The 17,879-nt window shown below is 37.7% G+C and overlaps 1 protein-coding gene across 7 annotated transcripts in view; it reads right to left on the bottom strand.

Annotated features, from left to right (window-relative positions):
* The window catches only part of CCNB1IP1 (cyclin B1 interacting protein 1), a 34,785-nt gene that overhangs the window by 10,969 nt on the left and 5,937 nt on the right, over window positions 1-17,879 (bottom strand). The window contains exons 2-5 of one of the 7 annotated variants that reach the window (XM_082385060.1): window positions 17,125-17,300; window positions 13,882-13,959; window positions 12,376-12,440; window positions 10,952-11,058 (exon numbers count right to left, since the gene is read on the bottom strand). In XM_082385060.1, the coding sequence (XP_082241186.1) occupies window positions 10,952-11,002 (51 nt within the window). In that variant the 5' untranslated portion in view covers window positions 11,003-11,058; window positions 12,376-12,440; window positions 13,882-13,959; window positions 17,125-17,300. The other 6 variants (XR_014242520.1, XM_082385061.1, XM_082385062.1 and 3 more) reach the window with 6 other exon arrangements.

The raw sequence follows: 17,879 nt of genomic DNA, 5'->3' as shown, positions 1-17,879 counted from the left end.
GAGGACCAAGTTTTGAGGGTTAGACTCACGCAAACTTCAAATTCGCAGCCCGCTTTCCGCGCTCGAAAGAGAAAATACTAACAACACTAATACCAATAAAATATCTAACCGGAGGCGCCCAGAAAAAACGCGGGAAAACGCCGTTGCCTCCTCAACTCCGCGACGAGCGAGGACTCGCCGCGGGCGTCGCCACTACGTCTGAGGGCGCATGCGCGGAGTCGCCCGGGAGCCTGCAGGGGGCTGAGCGCCCGGGTCACCGCCGCTCAGGATTCTGGGACCCGCCGGGCTGTGGCACCTGCACTGTGGGCGGTGCACCCCCAGGTACGTGCATCTCAGAGAGCGAATCTGACTGGGCCTGGCCTAGGTTTCCCACTTGGGAGCCCCGTAGATACTGTCATCGTGTGCTCTTTTCAGCCCTCGACTGGCACAAGAGTGACATCCTAGCTGTCATGGGCCTAACATTTGAGGTCAGAGCAGAGTGGGTACAGTTGAGAAGCTAACAGCCTCTGAGTACCCGCAGGTGTTTGTCCTGGGAAAATTTGGGGAGTACCGACTGGGCAACACTTTCTAAGTATTTAAGGGAAAAAGCCGCCAAAATTGTGTGATACCTATAACTTGACGGCTAACACCTCTGTGTTGAGGTAGATTCTGCCATTTTTTAAATCCATCTTGAAATAGACATCTTTCCAGCTTTTCCACATCCTCTATACAATATTAAAGAACTTTTCTTGATTCAGAGTCTGCATTATGAACATTCATTACAGCTCTAGGAACGAAGCGATAGGATCGGGTGTCGCAGCTTTTTTGAGGTCATCTGCCTGTGTGCTTTCCTGGACCTGCTTGTAATTGTTTAAATATCTGTACTGGCTTTATCCTAATGCTGTTACTTGTCACTTTTTCTGTTCTGTGCTTACTGTATGACTTTCTGCTCAATCTATGAGTCTATTAGAATTCATATTAGAAATTAAGCCGAGAGCTTGAGGGGTCCTCAGGATACATGCCTTAATGCTGTCTTTTGTCGCCACCTTTCCATATTATATGAAACCAGTATGAATTAGTAACAGAAACAACCCAATAAATCAGTAACACAATGGACACTAAGCCCTGCAAACCCCTTTATGGGTTGTGAATCTGTATACTAAACCTTTCTCCTTCAAACAGAAACCTATCCTGATTAAACAACTTTCTGCTCATTTTTTGTCTATTTGCAACTAGTTCATAGTAATCAGGGTCATCTTGGCCTTTGTATACTTTTCCTAAAACATCTTCTGACAGTTTAGAATAGAAACTCAATTCTAGTGGTACAAAATAGGTTTGAAGAAAATTAGGGGTTCATGTGTAAACCATGTAATCCTTAACATATTCTGGTTATCTGAGCCTTTTGTGCATTTTCTGGTTTTAACTATGCCAAATGTAGAAATATTACTTAAAGTACAATAAAAGGGTATAATCTCATTTCAAGTTATAAACACAAAGCATTCAAATTCTACCAGTACCTAACTTTATGATTCTAGCCAAGTTACCTTTGTGCTGCAGTATGATCCCTTCCTGCTTCTTCATCAATATCGATTCCCCAATGATACTGATTCCCCAGACCTTAGTGTTACCCACACCATTTTCTCTCTAAATCAGTTTCCAATTTCCAACCCATTTAGCTAAAAGTCTGTATGAATTAAAACACACATACACACACACACACACCCCACACACAGATTTTGGGACGGGGGGAGAGAACCTGTTTTGCCAGATAGGAGAAAAGGGGGGTGGCTACAAAGTCTTAATATCCCAGTAGACTGGAACACCAGGAATTGACCTGTTTCTTGGTGGCATGTTGTTGGGAAAACTAGCAAAGTAGTCTTGTTCAGGCTTGAGGCAGAAGCAGGCCTCTGCTTGACCTGTGACCCTGCCTGGACTGCGCGCCTGCTTGCACACCTAACAATTGCTGCTAGCAAGTCAAGCGGCGCTTACAAGAACAAAGGGAGTGGGTCTTGGAATTTCTTGAGTCCTGGGGACCTGGCCAGTCCCCCATGTTCTGGAAAATCTTGTGACTCATATGGTGAAACCAACAGCATTGTTAAAGTGAATCCAGAGCTGCATTTTTGCACACAAACTGATGATATCAGTTTGCAGCCTGGAATTATAAACGGAAGCCCCCAGAACTCCAATCTGAAGTCTCACCTGTGGGGTGGATGCACCATCCGGGACCCTTCCCAACTGGGGCTCCAGACTGCTGTCACTCGGGACTTTCCAGCTGCTGTTTGGATCTGGAAGTAGGTGTCGGCCCAATTCGGTGATGTATATCCTGTTATGTTTCTCTAATATTCTTATTCCTTTCCTTCTAATGACTGTATATTAAAATTAAGTTTAATCACCTTTCATTAAAGAACTGATTAAAGCTGTTTACTTATGTGAAACAAGTGGTTATTTTGCCAACGAATCCAACAAACCTTAAAACTGAAAGCAGGCTTTCGGCAAAACACGTGTCTTGTTCTCTCACGACATAGACAAAACCTTCAACGGCTCATTTCTAAGGTGCTCCTGGGGATGAGACCACTGAAATCAATCAAGGCTGGGATACAGAGACCCATCCACCAAAATGAGATCTTTAAAATATTGGTTTTTATTATTAAATATCAAGCTGATCAAAAATGTATGGAGAATGACCACCACTCAGCTTTAATAAACCCAAAGCTTTCTCACATTTGATATTTTTAATGAGGTAACAAATTACAGATACAGTTGAAGCTTCCCCTGTGTACACCTCAATCCACTTTCCTCTTACCTCTTCAGAGGTAAACAAGCCAGATTTTGGTGTTTATCATTCTCATGCATGCTTTTATACTTTTAATATATGTATGTACATCAAACTTTGTTGTGCATATTCTTTTTTTCTTTTTGTCAGCTTGTGTATTCAGAGCCCAATGGAGAGTGGCTCTTTCTCACATGGGTAAACTTACATCTCAGAATCTCCAGTGAACACCATAACTGCCTTGTAGACTGAGTATTTATTTCAAGCTGACCAGTCTATTGTCTCCCTATCACATTTTAATAAGAAGCACAGAATTGTGAAAGGTTGTGGGAGGCATGTAGGGAATTATTAAACTGTTCAGTGACAAAAGGCACTGATGATACCCTGATGCCATCACACTAATCATAGGAATAACACGGCTAGTGGATTGATGATACTTAAAATCGAACAGACAAAGTGCCCCTACTTGAAGAGTGCCAGACTGGGCACAGGTGCCATTTGCTTGTGACACTCCTTTTCCTGTATTTTCGGGACTGACCCACCCTCTTTATGATGGGCAATTCCCTCTTCACCTCTTTATTATTTTTTTGAATTTTTGAATTTTATTTTATTTTTTATACAGCAGGTTCTTATTAGTCATCCATTTTATACACATCAGTGTACACGTCAATCCAAATGGCCCAATTCATCATACCACCACTCCCACCCCCCACTTTCCCCCCTTGGTGTCCGTACGTTTCTTCTCTGCATCTCTGTCTCTATTTCTGCCCTGCAAACCGGTTCATCTGAACCATTTTTCTAGGTTCCACATATATGCGTTAATATACGATATTTCTTTTTCTCTTTCTGACTTACTTGACTCTGTATGACAGTCTCTAGATCCATCCGCGTCTCTACAAATGACCCAATTTCGTTCCTTTTTACGGCTGAGTAATATTCCATTGTATATATGTACAACATCTTCTTTCTCCATTCGTCTGTCGATGGGCATTTAGGTTGCTTCCATGAACTGGCTATTGTAAATAGTGCTGCAATGAACATTGGGGTGCATGTGTCTTTTTGAATTATGGTTTTCTCTGGGTATATGCCCAGTAGTGGGATTGCTGGGTCATACGGTAATTCTATTTTTAGCTTTTTTTGTTTGTTTGTTTTTTTAAATTTATTTATTTATTTATTTTTGGGTGTGTTGGGTCTTCGTTTCTGCACGAGGACTTTCTCTAGTTGCGGCAAGCAGGGGCCACTCTTCATCGCGGTGCACGGGCCTCTCACTATCGCGGCCTCTTGTTGCGGAGCACAGGCTCCAGATGCGCAGGCTCAGTAGCTGTGGCTCACGGGCTCATTTGCTCCGCGGCATGTGGGATCTTCCCAGACCAGGGCTCGAACCCATGTCCCCTGCATTGGCAGGCAGATTCTCAACCACTGCGCCACCAGGGAAGCCCTACTTCAAATATTTTTTGAGTATCTATTCTGGGCCAGGCGTTACAGATAAGCAAGTTATCCTGCTTTCATGGAGTTTACAATCTAGCAAACAATCAAAGAATAATAGAAGAAAATATTTTACTCATTTTTTTTTGCTGCCTCTTGCATTTTTGAAAGTTGATTCTATAAACCATTTCTATAAACCATTTTAAGGAACCTCCATACTGTTCTCCACAGTGGCTGTATCAATTTACATTCCTACCGACAGTGCAGGAGGGTTCCCTTTCCTCCACACCCTCTCCAGCATTTGTTGTTTGTAGATTTTCTGATGATGCCCATTCTAACTGGTGTCAGGTGATACCTCACTGTAGTTTTGATTTGCATTTCTCTAATAATTAGTGATGTTGAGCAGCTTTTCATGTGCTTCTTGGCCATCTGTATGTCTTCTTAGGAGAAATGTCTATTTAGTTCTTCTGCCCATTTTTGCATTGGGTTGTTTGTTTTTTTTAATATTGAGCTGCATGAGCTGTTTATGTATTTTGGAGATTAATCCTTTGTCCGTTGATTCGTTTGCAAATATTTTCTCCCATTCTGAGGGTTGTCTTTTCATCTTGTTTATGGTTTCCTTTGCTGTGCAAAAGCTTTTAAGTTTCATTACGTCCCATTTGTTTATTTTTGTTTTTATTTCCATTACTCTAGGAGGTGGATCAAAAAAGATCTTGCTGTGATTTATGTCAGAGTGTTCTTCCTATGCTTTCCTCTAAGAGTTTTATAGTATCTGGTCTTACATTTAGGTCTCGAATCCATTTTGAGTTTATTTTTGTGTATGGTGTTAGGGAGTGTTCTAATTTCATTCTTTTACATGTAGCTGTCCAGTTTCCCCAGCACCACTTATTGAAGAGACTGTCTTTTCTCCATTGTATATCCATGCCTCCTTTTCATATTAGTTGACCATAGGAGCGTGGGTTTATCTCCGGGCTTTCTGTCTTGTTCCATTGATCTATATTTCTGTTTTTGTGCCAGTACCACATTGTCTTGATTACTGTAGCTTTGCAGTATAGTCTGAAGTCAGGGAGTCTGATTCCTCCAGCTCTGTTTTTTCCCCTCAAGACTGCTTTGGCTATTCGGGGTCTTTTGTGTCTCCATACAAATTTTAAGATTTTTTGTTCTAGTTCCATAAAAAATGCCATTGGTAATTTGATAGGGATTGCATTGAGTCTGTAGACTGCTTTGAGTAGTATAGTCATTTTCACAATATTGATTCTTCCAATCCAGGAACATGGTATATCTCTCCATCTGTTGGTATCATCCTTAATTTCTTTCATCAGTGTCTTATAGTTTTCTGCATACAGGTTTTTTGTCTCCCTAGGTAGGTTTATTCCTAGGTATTTTATTCTTTTTGTTGCAGTGGTAAATGGGAGTGTTTCCTTAATTTCTCTTTCAGATTTTTCATCATTAGTGTATAGGGATGCAAGAGATTTCTGTGCATTAATGTTGTACCCTGAAACTTTGCCAAATTCATTGATTAGCTCTAGTAGTTTTCTGGTGGCATCTTTAGGATTCTGTATGTATAGTATCATGTCATCTGCAAACAGTGACTGTTTTACTTCTTTTCCAATTTGTATTCCTTTTATTTCTTTTTCTTCTCTGATTGCCATGGCTAGGACTTCCAAAACTATGTTGAATAATAGTGGTGAGAGTGGACATCCTTGTCTTGTTCCTAATCTTAGAGGAAATGCTTTCAGTCTTTCACCATTGAGAATGGTGTTTGCTGTGGGTTTGTCATATATGGCCTTTAGTATGTTGAGGTAAGTTCCCTCTATGCCCACTTTCTGGAGAGTTTTTATCATAAGTGGGTGTTGAATTTTGTCGAAAGCTTTTTCTGCATCTATTGAGATGATCATATGGTTTTTATTCAATTGGTTAATATGGTGTATCACATTGATTGATTTGCATATATTGAAGAATCCTTGCATCCCTGGGATAAATCCCACTTGATCATGGTGTATGATCCTTTTAATGTGTTGTTGGATTCTGTTTGCTAGCATTTTGTTGAGGATTTTTGCATCTATATTCATCAGTGATATTGGTCTGTAATTTTCTTTTTTTGTAGTATCTTTGTCTGGTTTTGGTATCAGGGTGATGGTGGCCTCATAGAATGCGTTTGGGAGTGTTCCTTCCTCTGCAATTTTTTGGAAGAGTTTGAGAAGGATGGGTGTTAACTCTTCTCTAAATGTTTGATAGAATTCACCTGTGAAGCCATCTGGTCCTGGACTTTTGTTTGAAGATTTTTAATCACAGTTTCAATTTCATTACTTGTGATTGGTCTGTTCATATTTTCTGTTTCTTCCTGGTTCAGTCTTGGAAGGTTATACCTTTTTAAGAATTTGTCCATTTCTTCCAGGTTGTCCATTTTATTGGCATAGAGTTGCTTGTAGTAGTCTCTTAGGATGCTTTGTATTTCTGTGGTGTCCGTTGTAACTTCACCTTTTTCATTTCTAATTTTATTGATTTGAGTCCTCTCCCTCTTTTTCTTGATGAGTCTGGCTAATGGTTTATCAATTTTGTTTATCTTCTCAAAGAACAAGCTTTTAGTTTTATTGATCCTTGCTATTGTTTTATTTGTTTCTATTTCATTTATTTCTGCTCTGATCTTTATGATTTCTTTCCTTCTGCTAACTTTGAGTTTTGTTTGTTCTTCTTTCTCTAGTTCCCTTAGGGGTAAGGTTAGATTGTTTATTTGAGATTTTTCTTGTTTCTTGAGGTAGGCTTGTATAGCTATAAACTTCCCTCTTAGAACTGCTTTTGCCACATCCGATGGGTTTTGGATTGTCATGTTTTTGTTGTCATTTGTCTCTAGGTACATTTTGATTTCCTCTTTGATTTCTTCAGTGATCTCTTGGTTATTTAGTAACGCATTGCTTAGCCTCCATGTGTTCGTGTTTTTTACGTTTTTTTCCTTGTAATTGATTTCTAATCTCATAGGGTTGTGGCCAGAAAAGATGCCTGATATGATTTCAATTTTCTTAAATTTACTGAGGCTTGATTTGTGACCCAAGATGTGATCTATCGTGGAGAATGTTCCATGCACACTTGAGAAGAAAGTGTAATCTGCTGTGTTTGGATGGAATGTCCTATAAATTTCTATTAAACCTATCTGGTCTATTGTGTCATTTAAAGTTGTGTTTCCTTATTAATTTTCTGTCTGGATGATCTGTCCATTGGTGTAAGTGAGGTGTTAAAGTCCCCCACTATTATTGTGTTACTGTCGATTTCCTCTTTTATAGCTGTTAGCAGTTGCCTTATGTATTGTGGTGCTCCTATGTTGGGTGCATATATATTTATAATTGTTATATCTTCTTCTTGGATTGATCCCTTGATCATTATGTAGTGTTCTTCCTTGTCTATTTTAACATTCTTTATTTTAAAGTCTATTTTATCTGAGATGAGTGTTGCTACTCCAGCTTTCTTATGATTTCCATTTGCATGGAATATCTTTTTCCATCCCATCACTTTCAGTCTGTATGTGTCCCTAGGTCTGAAGTGGGTCTTGTAGACAGCATATATATGGGTCTTGTTTTTGTATCCATTCAGCAAGCCTGTGTCTTTTGGTTGGAGCATTTAATCCATTCATTTTTAAGGTAATTATTGATATGTGTGTTCCTATGACCGTTTTCTTAATTGTTTTGGGTTTGTTTTTGTAGGTCCTTTTCTTCTCTTGTGTTTCCCACTTAGAGAAATTCCTTTAGCATTTGTTGAAGAGCTGGTTTGGTGGTGCTGAATTCTCTTAGCTTTTGCTTGTCTGTAAAGCTTTTGACTTCTCCATCAAATCTGAATGAGATCCTTGCTGGGTAGAGTAATCTTGGTTGTGGGTTCTTCCCTTTTATCGCTTTAAGTATATCATGCCCCTCCCTTCTGGCTTGTAGAGTTTCTGCTGAGAAATCAGCTGTTAACCTTATGGGAGTTCCCTTGTATGTTATTTGTCATTTTTCCCTTGCTGCTTTCAATAATTTTTCTTTGTCTTTAATTTTTGCCAATTTGATTACTATGTGTCTCGGTGTGTTTCTCCTTGGGTTTATCCTGTATGGGACTCTCTGCGCTTCCTGGACTTGGGTGGCTATTTCCTTTCCCATGTTAGGGAAGTTTTCAACTATAATCTCTTCAAATATTTTCTCTGGTCCTTTCTCTCTCTCTTCTCCTTCTGGGACTCCTATAATGCAAATGTTTTTGCATTTAATGTTGTCCCAGAGGTCTCTTAGGCTGTCTTCATTTCTTTTCATGCTTTTTTCTTTATTCTGTTCCACAGCAGTGAATTCCACCATTCTGTCTTCCAGGTCACTTATCCGTTCTTCTGTCTCAGTTATTCTGCTATTGATTCCTTCTAGTGTATTTTTCATTTCAGTTATTGTGTTGTTCATCTCTGTTTGTTTGTTCTTTAATTCTTCTAGGTCTTTGGTAAACATTTCTTGTATCTTCTCGATCTTTGCCTCCATTCTTTTTCCAAGGTCCTGGATCATCTTCACTAACATTATTCTGAATTCTTTTTCTGGAAGGTTGCCTATCTCCACGTCATTTAGTTGTTTTCCTGGGGTTTTATCTTGTTCCTTCATCTGGTACATAGCCCTCTGCCATTTCATCTTGTCTATCTTTCTGTGAATGTCTTGCATGTTCTAAAACTACTAAATCTTCTCACACAACAAATATCAGTTGGCCATATTTTTAATTCATTGTTTTTGAGATGTAAAGTTAATACACATACCTCGTATTAATTTATTTTAACAGCCAAATGCTACAAACCACAATTTATTCATTCATTCTTCTAACGGATATTAGTTCCTGGCTTTTACAATTAAAAATACGACTGCAATGAACTTTCTGTACATGCCTCCTTGAATACACATGTCAAGAATTCTTATAGAATATAATACTCAAAGACCAGGTATAAGCATCTTCCAATAAACTAGATGTTGCCAAACCATTCTCTAAAGTAGTAACATAAATTTCACTGCCACCAGCAAAGATGAGAGCCCACTACTCCAGCCTCGGCAACACGTTTAAACGTCGAGGTTGTTTTGTTTTGTTTTGTTTTCATTTTTGCCCGTCTGATGGCAGTGAAATGGTATCTCAGTGTTGTTTTAATGTGGAAATCTTTTATTACTAGTTAGATAAAGCATCTTTTCATGTGAATTACTACTCAGGGATCCTCATCTCTGTATTGTCCATTCATATCCTTTGATCATTTTCTTGATTTAAATGGAGACTTTGTCAGTTACATGATGTGCAAACATAAGTTTGAATTTTAGTGTATACAAATTTATCGATCTTTCCTTTTTGTGCTTTATGTGTACTCCAGTGTCATAGTCTTTGCTTTTCTACAGGTTTAAAGTTTTGCTTTTCATTTATAGATCTTTAATCCATTCTTCCTAAGAAGTCTGGATAAACTCTGAAAGCACAATTTGTGCTTACATATCACTTATACCTTTCAAAATGGTATTTTTACCATGAAGTTTGATTTTGATCTTATTCAGATATTTTAAGGACATATTGGCTATATTATGAGTATTTATGCACCACATTTCTCTAAGAGCTTCAGAGATAATAATCTTCCCCCCTTATTATCTTTGAATCTGACTGTCAGCATCATCTACTCTAATACTAATTTGATACTTATATTTGTTTTAATAGAAGAATCTAAAGAATAGGTTTCATATTCTAACAGAAGTTATTATAGTTGCATACCATTTGTGTGATTCTGGCATAAGCACAAGTATTAAATTTCATTCCAAAACACAGTGAAGTATACCAAACTTCCAATATTTGGATGTATATTTTGTATCCCTTGCATGTTAAATATACCCTCATGGATGTAAATAAAGAATATAGGGCAAAAAAATCTGTAAAGTATAATTTAGCCAAAACAATTGAGAATATTTCAACATTAAATATAAAGCAAAAAAAAAAAGACTTTTTAATCATACCTGAGTGGTATGTGCAATTTAAATCAATGAAAAATTTCCAATGAAATGTACATAATAAAAGATTTCCTACTAAATATTAGTAAGCTTTTATATATCTATTCCTCACATACACAGTTTGTTTTGGCAGCCATTCTTCATTGCCTCTTAAAGGATCAAGCATCATAATCAGATATTAAGTAGACTCATTGGTATCCAGATAGTTTATACATCAGAGTCAAAATTTAAGTCCCAGTTATTCCATGTAATTGTCTTGCTGAAATGCCATTAAAATGGTTGTTATTTTCCAGGGATTAAAAAAAACAAAATTCTATGGAAATTTTAATTAACTTAAAATATTTTTTTTATGATGATGAAAGCTTGATGGTATTCACATTGCTTAATTTGTGTCATGCTTTATTTATTTATTTATTTATTTATTTATGGCTGTGTTGGGTCTTCGTTTCTGTGCGAGGGCTTTCTCTAGTTGTGGCAAGCGGGGGCCACTCTTCATCGCGGTGCGCGGGCCTCTCACTATCGCGGCCTCTCTTGTTGAGGAGCACAGGCTCCAGATGCGCAGGCTCAGTAATTGTGGCTCATGGGCTTAGTTACTCCGCGGCATGTGGGATCTTCCCAGACCAGAGCTCGAACCCATGTCCCCTGCATTGGCAGGCAGATTCTCAACCACTGCGCCACCAGGGAAGCCCAACTTCAAATATTTTTTGAGTATCTATTCTGGGCCAGGCATTACAGATAAGCAAGTTATCCTGCTTTCATGGAGTTTACAATCTAGCAAACAATCAAAGAATAATAGAAGAAAATATTTTACTCCTTTTTTTTGCTGCCTCTTGCATTTTTGAAAGTTGATTCTATAAACCATTTCTGGTAAGAAAAGTCAGTGTCCGTTTTTAATTTGAAGAATCATCTACCTTCATGCTGCGAAGAAAAAGATATTTTTAATACTTCCCTGAAATGTGTGAATAACTACTCAATAGAAAACTGAGTAAACCATTTAAAATTTATACATGAATGACTTCAGAGTATAATGTTACAATAACTCCCAGAATTAACTGACTAGAGCTCTTTCTTTCATAGCCCTAGATCAGTGCTATTCAAAAGCAATTGCAATCAAAAGGTTCTCTATACATTAGATCCTCATGTTTTAAAATTAGTGGGGTTTTTTTTAATCACAGGTATATTTTCTTAACCTAGAATCACCACCTGCTTTGCAATTGTTTGACTCCGCAAAAATCAGATGGCACTAACGGACAGCCAACCCATCCTCATGGTGCCCTGAGTGAAGACAAGTCAGCTTAGATATATGACAGACTAAAATCCCACTACTGAAGGCTCCAAGCAGTGAGAGGAACAGCCGTCAAATATTATCGCTAATCATTTTAATAAACATTTTAATAAATGTTTTAAGAAACATCACTACAATCACTACATCTAACTTTTTAAAAAGTCAGTCAAGAACTAGAACCATTAAGTATCAACTGGACCAGCTAGATAGACAAAAAGAGGAATTAGGTGATAAATAAATTAGTGCCCAAAACAAGATTAATTAAGAAAATGTTATTGGAACAGTTATATAGGGATATACACTATAGACCTTATTACCATACTTTGCCTAATTCTGGAACTAAATTAGGCTTTGTGTGCTAGGGGTAAAGATGATGAGGGATAGACCAACTGGCAGAAAGATGCACATAAGCAATAAAAACAAAGAATTTCTGATAACCTCTTAGGCAGATGTCAGAAATTGCCAGGTAGTACAGTCTAAGATAAATATAAACATGGACTCTGATGATAAAATAGCTAACATCTATTGAGCATTTACCACATGTTAACAATTTTCTAAGCCCCACACATTTATTATCTAATTTAATCTTCCAAATTAAGTATTATTCCTTTGAGTTAGGTACTATAATTATCACCTTCTAAGATAGAAAGACCCTAAGACTCTGAGATGTTAAGAAACTTGCCAAGGTTACACAGCTGCTTAAGTGATACAGAATGGGTTTGAACACAGTCTGACTCCAGAAGCCATGTATAACTACTTTGCTAAGCTACCTCTCAACATGTTTAGTTGACTTTTTAAAAATTGAAATTTGTAGCACCTTAGCAGCTAGCCATGAAGTCATTAAGCTGAGTTCTCACAGATTCATATGTATATCAAATTTCTCAATTTCAACATAAGCCTTACCATAAAACAAAAATACTATTATTATCTATTGTATATCCAGGACTTACAGCTCCCAAGAGTTCCAGGCTGGGAAAGAAGTGAGACTCCAATCTAGTCTCCCGAAGTTTCATTTCTGCAAAAGACACAGCCAAAAGCTAAAAAATTATTTCAAGTGCTGATGTTACTTTGAATTATTTGTATTTCCTATATTTCACCCTCATATGTAACCCCATTCTGTGCTGAAACTTGCAGGTACAAGAATATGAGCCTGTCCCACCTGGGTTGCTTTAAATAACTTTAAATTATACATGAATATCATAAAGTCAGAAAATACTGGTTAACAAGATCACCCATACAACCCAATTCTAAAGACAATAATCCCTTGTATTTGAGTATATCCTTTCAAATGACTTCTCAAGTAAACATAAGCATATAAAAATGTTTAAGCAGAAAAAGGATTATACATATTGCTCTGTAACTTGTTTTTAAATTAATGTATCATGAATACTCTTCCATTTCAAGAAAGACAAACCAGTATCATAACTTTTAGTGATTGTATAGTATTGCATTTTATTATCTTGATTTAAAAATTGATTTAACCCATTGTTGCTTTGGTTGTGGTCATCCATGTACAATGCTTGGTGTCAGTCTATTTATCTCTTGTAAAAATAAAATACAGTGTGTGTGTGTGAAAAAAAAAAAAAATTGATTTAACCAACTCTGGGGTTCTCTTAATCTTATATATAGACTAACAAAATAGTGATTAGTTTAATACTGTCAAGTTAAGTAGTTAATAGAATTATACCAGTTATCAGTGTTTTTTCTGTACTGTTTGAATTATTAGATTAAGGATTCTAGACCCAAGTTCTGTCTATCTCAAAGAGATATCACAAAAGATCAAAGCACAACAAAATGTTGTAGTAGCAAATTCATAATTCAAAGATTTAAGAATTACCTAACATCACAGGCTAGATTCCAGTAAAAATTTCAAGATGCAGAATTCAATTCCAGGTGTTTACCCTAGGTTTAGTCTGCTCAGAGCATGTGTTTAATCAGGGCGATCAGCTGAAACATGAACTTAACATGCGTTTCACCATGGCAAACTGCAAATGACTGACTGGTAAAGGACAAACCACCACCAGCTCCTCATCCCTAAACCAGGGAAACTCTATTAAGGTTAGAACTAAGGCCCCTTCAACTACCATTAATTTCAGCCACTAAGAAAATTGAGCCCCCGGGGACTTCCCTGGTGGTCCAGTGGTTAAGAATCTGCCTTCCAATGCAGGGGATGCAGGTTCTAATCCCGGGTGGGGGACCTAAGATCCCACATGCTGCGGGGCAACTAAGCCCGTGTGCAGTAACTACAGAGCCCACGTACTCTGGAACCCGTGCACCACAACTAGAGGCAAGTCGCGCACCACAGAGAAAGATCCCACATGCCACAACTAAGACCCGATGCAGCCCAAAAAATAAATAAATATTAAAAAAAAAAGAAAGAAAAGTGAGCCCCCCCAAATTGCTAGGTGATTAGAAATTCAAATGAGGTGAAAATGAAGGTTTTCTTTTATACTTACCTGTGGTATCAAATGAATCCAGCTTGTATCTAGGAATCAAGTTGAGCTATAGGATTTATCAACTATCTGGCATCATCTCTGGAAAATAAAAAATTAATAAATTTTAAAATATGCAGGGGCTTCCCTGGTTAAGAAAGTGGCATAGTGGTTAAGAATCTGCCTGCCAATGCAGGGGACACAGGTTTGAGCCCTGGTCCAGGAAGATGCCACATGCCACGGAGCAACTAAGCCTGTGCGCCACAACTACTGAGCTTGCGCTCTAGAGCCTGCGAGCCACAACTACTGAGCCCACGTGCCGCAACTACTGAAGCCTGCGTGCCTAGAGCCCATGCTCCGCAACAAGAGAAGCCACTGCAATGAGAAGCCTGTGCACCTCAATGAAGAGTAGCCCCCACTCGCCGTAACTAGAGAAAGCCTGTGCACAGCAACAAAGACCCAACGCAGCCAAAAATAAATAAATTAAATAAATAAATCTTTAAAAAAAATATGCAAATGCTCTGACTATAAGACTTGAATGCACACCAGCCTACTCCACACCAAGTCACACCCATATAACCTCAAGGAAAATTAACCTCAAAGAAAACTGTTCATTCTTTATTTGAATCTCCATTCAGCAGTATAAATTGACCCATCTACTTGGAGGATGTCATCAAATGCCCAAACTCAGTATCAGACTAGGGCAGGACTTCTGTACAAGCTCCGCTATTTGTATAAATTTAAAAGTTTGGGTAAAACTGTACGATAAATCTAACCAACCTCTGAAAGGTTATAAAAGTCAACAGTCTAACAAAAGAATAGGTATGCAAAAAGAAGGAGCCGTGTGCTGGCTGCAGACAGAGCTTGGCAGCCATGGGATAAATGGCATGCGTTACTGCCAGTCTCTCCAAGTTCACAGGGTATGTGATCGCAGAAAACACTCGTAACCACCACAGGATAACCACAGTCATTAAATTCACAAAATCCTTTAAAAAAAAAAAAAAGGAAGGCGCTAAGAACTCCTAAGAGTCAAATAAATGAGAAGTCAACGTAAAATAGCTTTTTTTTCAAAGCATGTTTCAATTTCATTTGAGCCAGTGTCAATTATATTTAACCTCTACTTCTGTTAAGGTTTTATCACAATAAACTTAAGAAAACCTTCCCTTGACATAGCAAATTTGAATGAGCATTCTTTGGAGCACAAATCGGCCACAAGATGGCACTGTAAGAAAGAGGCTTTAATATGTTCTTCCAGAGCTTGAGGGTAATCTGAACTTTTAGGTGAAACAGACTGGACACAAAGCTCATCACCTAAAATGATGAGTGAAACAGACTAGACACAAAGCTCATCACCGTAAGCAACCTTCATACTATTCCCTACTCTTCACCTAATTACTAACTAGAAAATTCTATTACATTTAATGATCATTTAAAATTATTAACTACACGTTACAGTTATATTTTTATCATGTTCCTTTTCATGCAGCAATGGGGAAATTTAAAACTCCGCAATCTCAAATACAATCTAGCTAGAAAGACAACACTCATGAAAATTAATGTCTATGGTAAGTACAAAATAAGTGGGAGAGGGAACCAAGTAATGTTAAGAAGAATCATTGGTCAAGGAAGGCTTCATGAAAAAAAAAGGTAGGTCTTGAATGAGCCTCAAAATTGCACTTAGAATAATATTTATTATATATATGAGAGTTGCTAAGAGAGTAATCTCAAAAGTTCTCAACACAAGAAGAAAAAATGTGTAACTAGGTGTGGTGATGGATCTTAACTAGAATTATTGTGGTAATCATTTTATAGTATATACAAATACTGAATTATTATGTTGAACACCTGAAACTAATATAATGTAATACATCAATTATATCTCAATAAAAGAAAAATTGCACTCTCCAATAGGTTAACACCACATACAGCCTAAATTTAAATTAAACTAAAAATTAAATTCTTCAGTCACATTTTGATTGCTCAATAGCCTCATGTGGCTGATTGCTACCAAACTGGATAGTACACATACAGAATATTTCCATCATCACAGAAAGTTGTGTTGGACAGCAGTGCCTTAAAGGGTGGGTAAGACTAAAATAAGCTGACAGAAAGGAAGTAGTAGCTATCGTTCTTAAATATTCCTACAATCTGTCAAGAACTACTGAAACCATTTCAAACTTTACAACAAAAGTTTTTCTCATATTTACAAGGAAATTTGAGGCTCAGCGAAGTTAAATAAATTTCAAAAGTCCATCTAGCTATTAAGAGCTAGGATTTAAACCCAATTCTGTCACAACTCCATATTTTCACTTCACAATGCCACTTCCTACGTGAAATAAGAAGCAGAGCTACAAAAGATGGTTTGCTTTAGAACGTATTAAGAATGGCATACTGGCTCAATAGGTCAGAAAGAAAATGAGGTGTTTTAAGTAACTCAGAGATATAATCAAAGTGTTATTTTACTCCTTCTTGTCCTATACTTGAATGGTGCTTTAATTATTCAAAATGTATTGGAGATCAGCAGCATGAGAAATTAACTAAGGGAACATAGGAAGCAAAACTTATTGCGAGATTTCACCATTTCTTATTGTGAGAGTTTCAACATTGTCTAACCTCAAAAGTCCATGTCCAAGTACTTCTTACACAAAAATAATTATAGATTTAAAAGTGTAACTTCTCTATTTGTCTCATCTCACAAACAAAACCCAGATTGCAAAGGGCCTGGTCTTTGTGTCCTTGGCACATAGCACAAAGCCTAGCACATAAATCCTGATGATATATGATGCCTTTCCCAATGTGTGATGCTCCCTGCAGGATTCTAGTCACGCTTCAGCAAGTGTTATTCTACCACCTGAAGGCCATTGTATATTTACTGAGTTGTTTAGGGAGCTAAAGTAAACATTCTGTAAATACCCCATTAACAATCAATGACCTGCTCATTTTGTTTCCTGTGGCAATAAGTTCTTCAAAGGACTGGTGCTCACGGGCAAAAGGTACATTTTACATGTGAACAGATGCTTCATGAGGCCTGATACCAACCACAAATTGCTAATACTGAATCAGCTGATGCTTCTATTTTAAGGTTATGTTATCACTCAATTTTACTCAGTTCCATTCCAATTTACTCAGTGCCTACTGTGTATCTCACACTATGGGATACAACGGTAACTCGATGAACCTATCTTTTTTAGATAGAAAAGGCACATACACATGTGAAACAGAGAACACTTTAAGGCATCATATCTTGGTCAAAGTTCAAGTACTTACGTTTATGATCCCATCAGCGCTTAACCATTCCTACTGAGGATGTCCAAATCCAACCCCCCCTGATTTTTAGGGGTCTACAGCAGATGTTGCAGAGGCTTTCACACTGCTGCTTCTGGGCTGGCACACACGGTGCTGAAGACCTAGGCCTTCTTTCCTCAGTGGATTCCATCTTCAACCTGAAGCAGAAGGAAAACAACACAAAACTTTGTATAGGAAGTAAAAGCTAAATTGGTTGCTTGCCACCGTCCTCTTCTAGAGACAGCTCTGTAAGGCTGTACTATCAGAACAGACACCCACATTTTATTTCCCATTCACTGTCAGTTATTTTAGCCAAGAATACCGATTGTTTTAACCTCTCAGTGCAGGAGGAATCCACTCAGGGCACATATGAAATGAAAGTGGTGAGATCAGAAACACCGACTGATCATACAGCTCACCCCAAGAGACCACCATTTCACCCAATCCCAGTCCCACTGCTGGTGGAGCAAAATAAAAATGAAATAAAAATATAGTACCTGAGGGCTTTGGGTCAAAACAGCAATAAGGAATGATTTAAAATCAATATGAAAAGGCAATAAAACCTACTCTGTTCACTTCATATTTTATCTATTTCATAATACTTTGCCTATCTTAGAATTTATAAAGCACTGTCCATATATGTCCACATAGTACCTCATTTTGCAAGTACTACATCATCTCCATTTTATAGGTATACAAGCAAGGTTTATATAAATGGCAGGCAACTTAGCTTAGTG

The sequence above is a fragment of the Balaenoptera borealis genome (assembly GCF_965194805.1).
Source record: "Balaenoptera borealis genome assembly, chromosome: 3".
Taxonomy (NCBI): domain Eukaryota; kingdom Metazoa; phylum Chordata; class Mammalia; order Artiodactyla; family Balaenopteridae; genus Balaenoptera; species Balaenoptera borealis.
The sequence above is the reverse complement of the archived record's forward strand: the minus strand, read 5'-3'. Positions and strand labels throughout refer to the sequence as shown.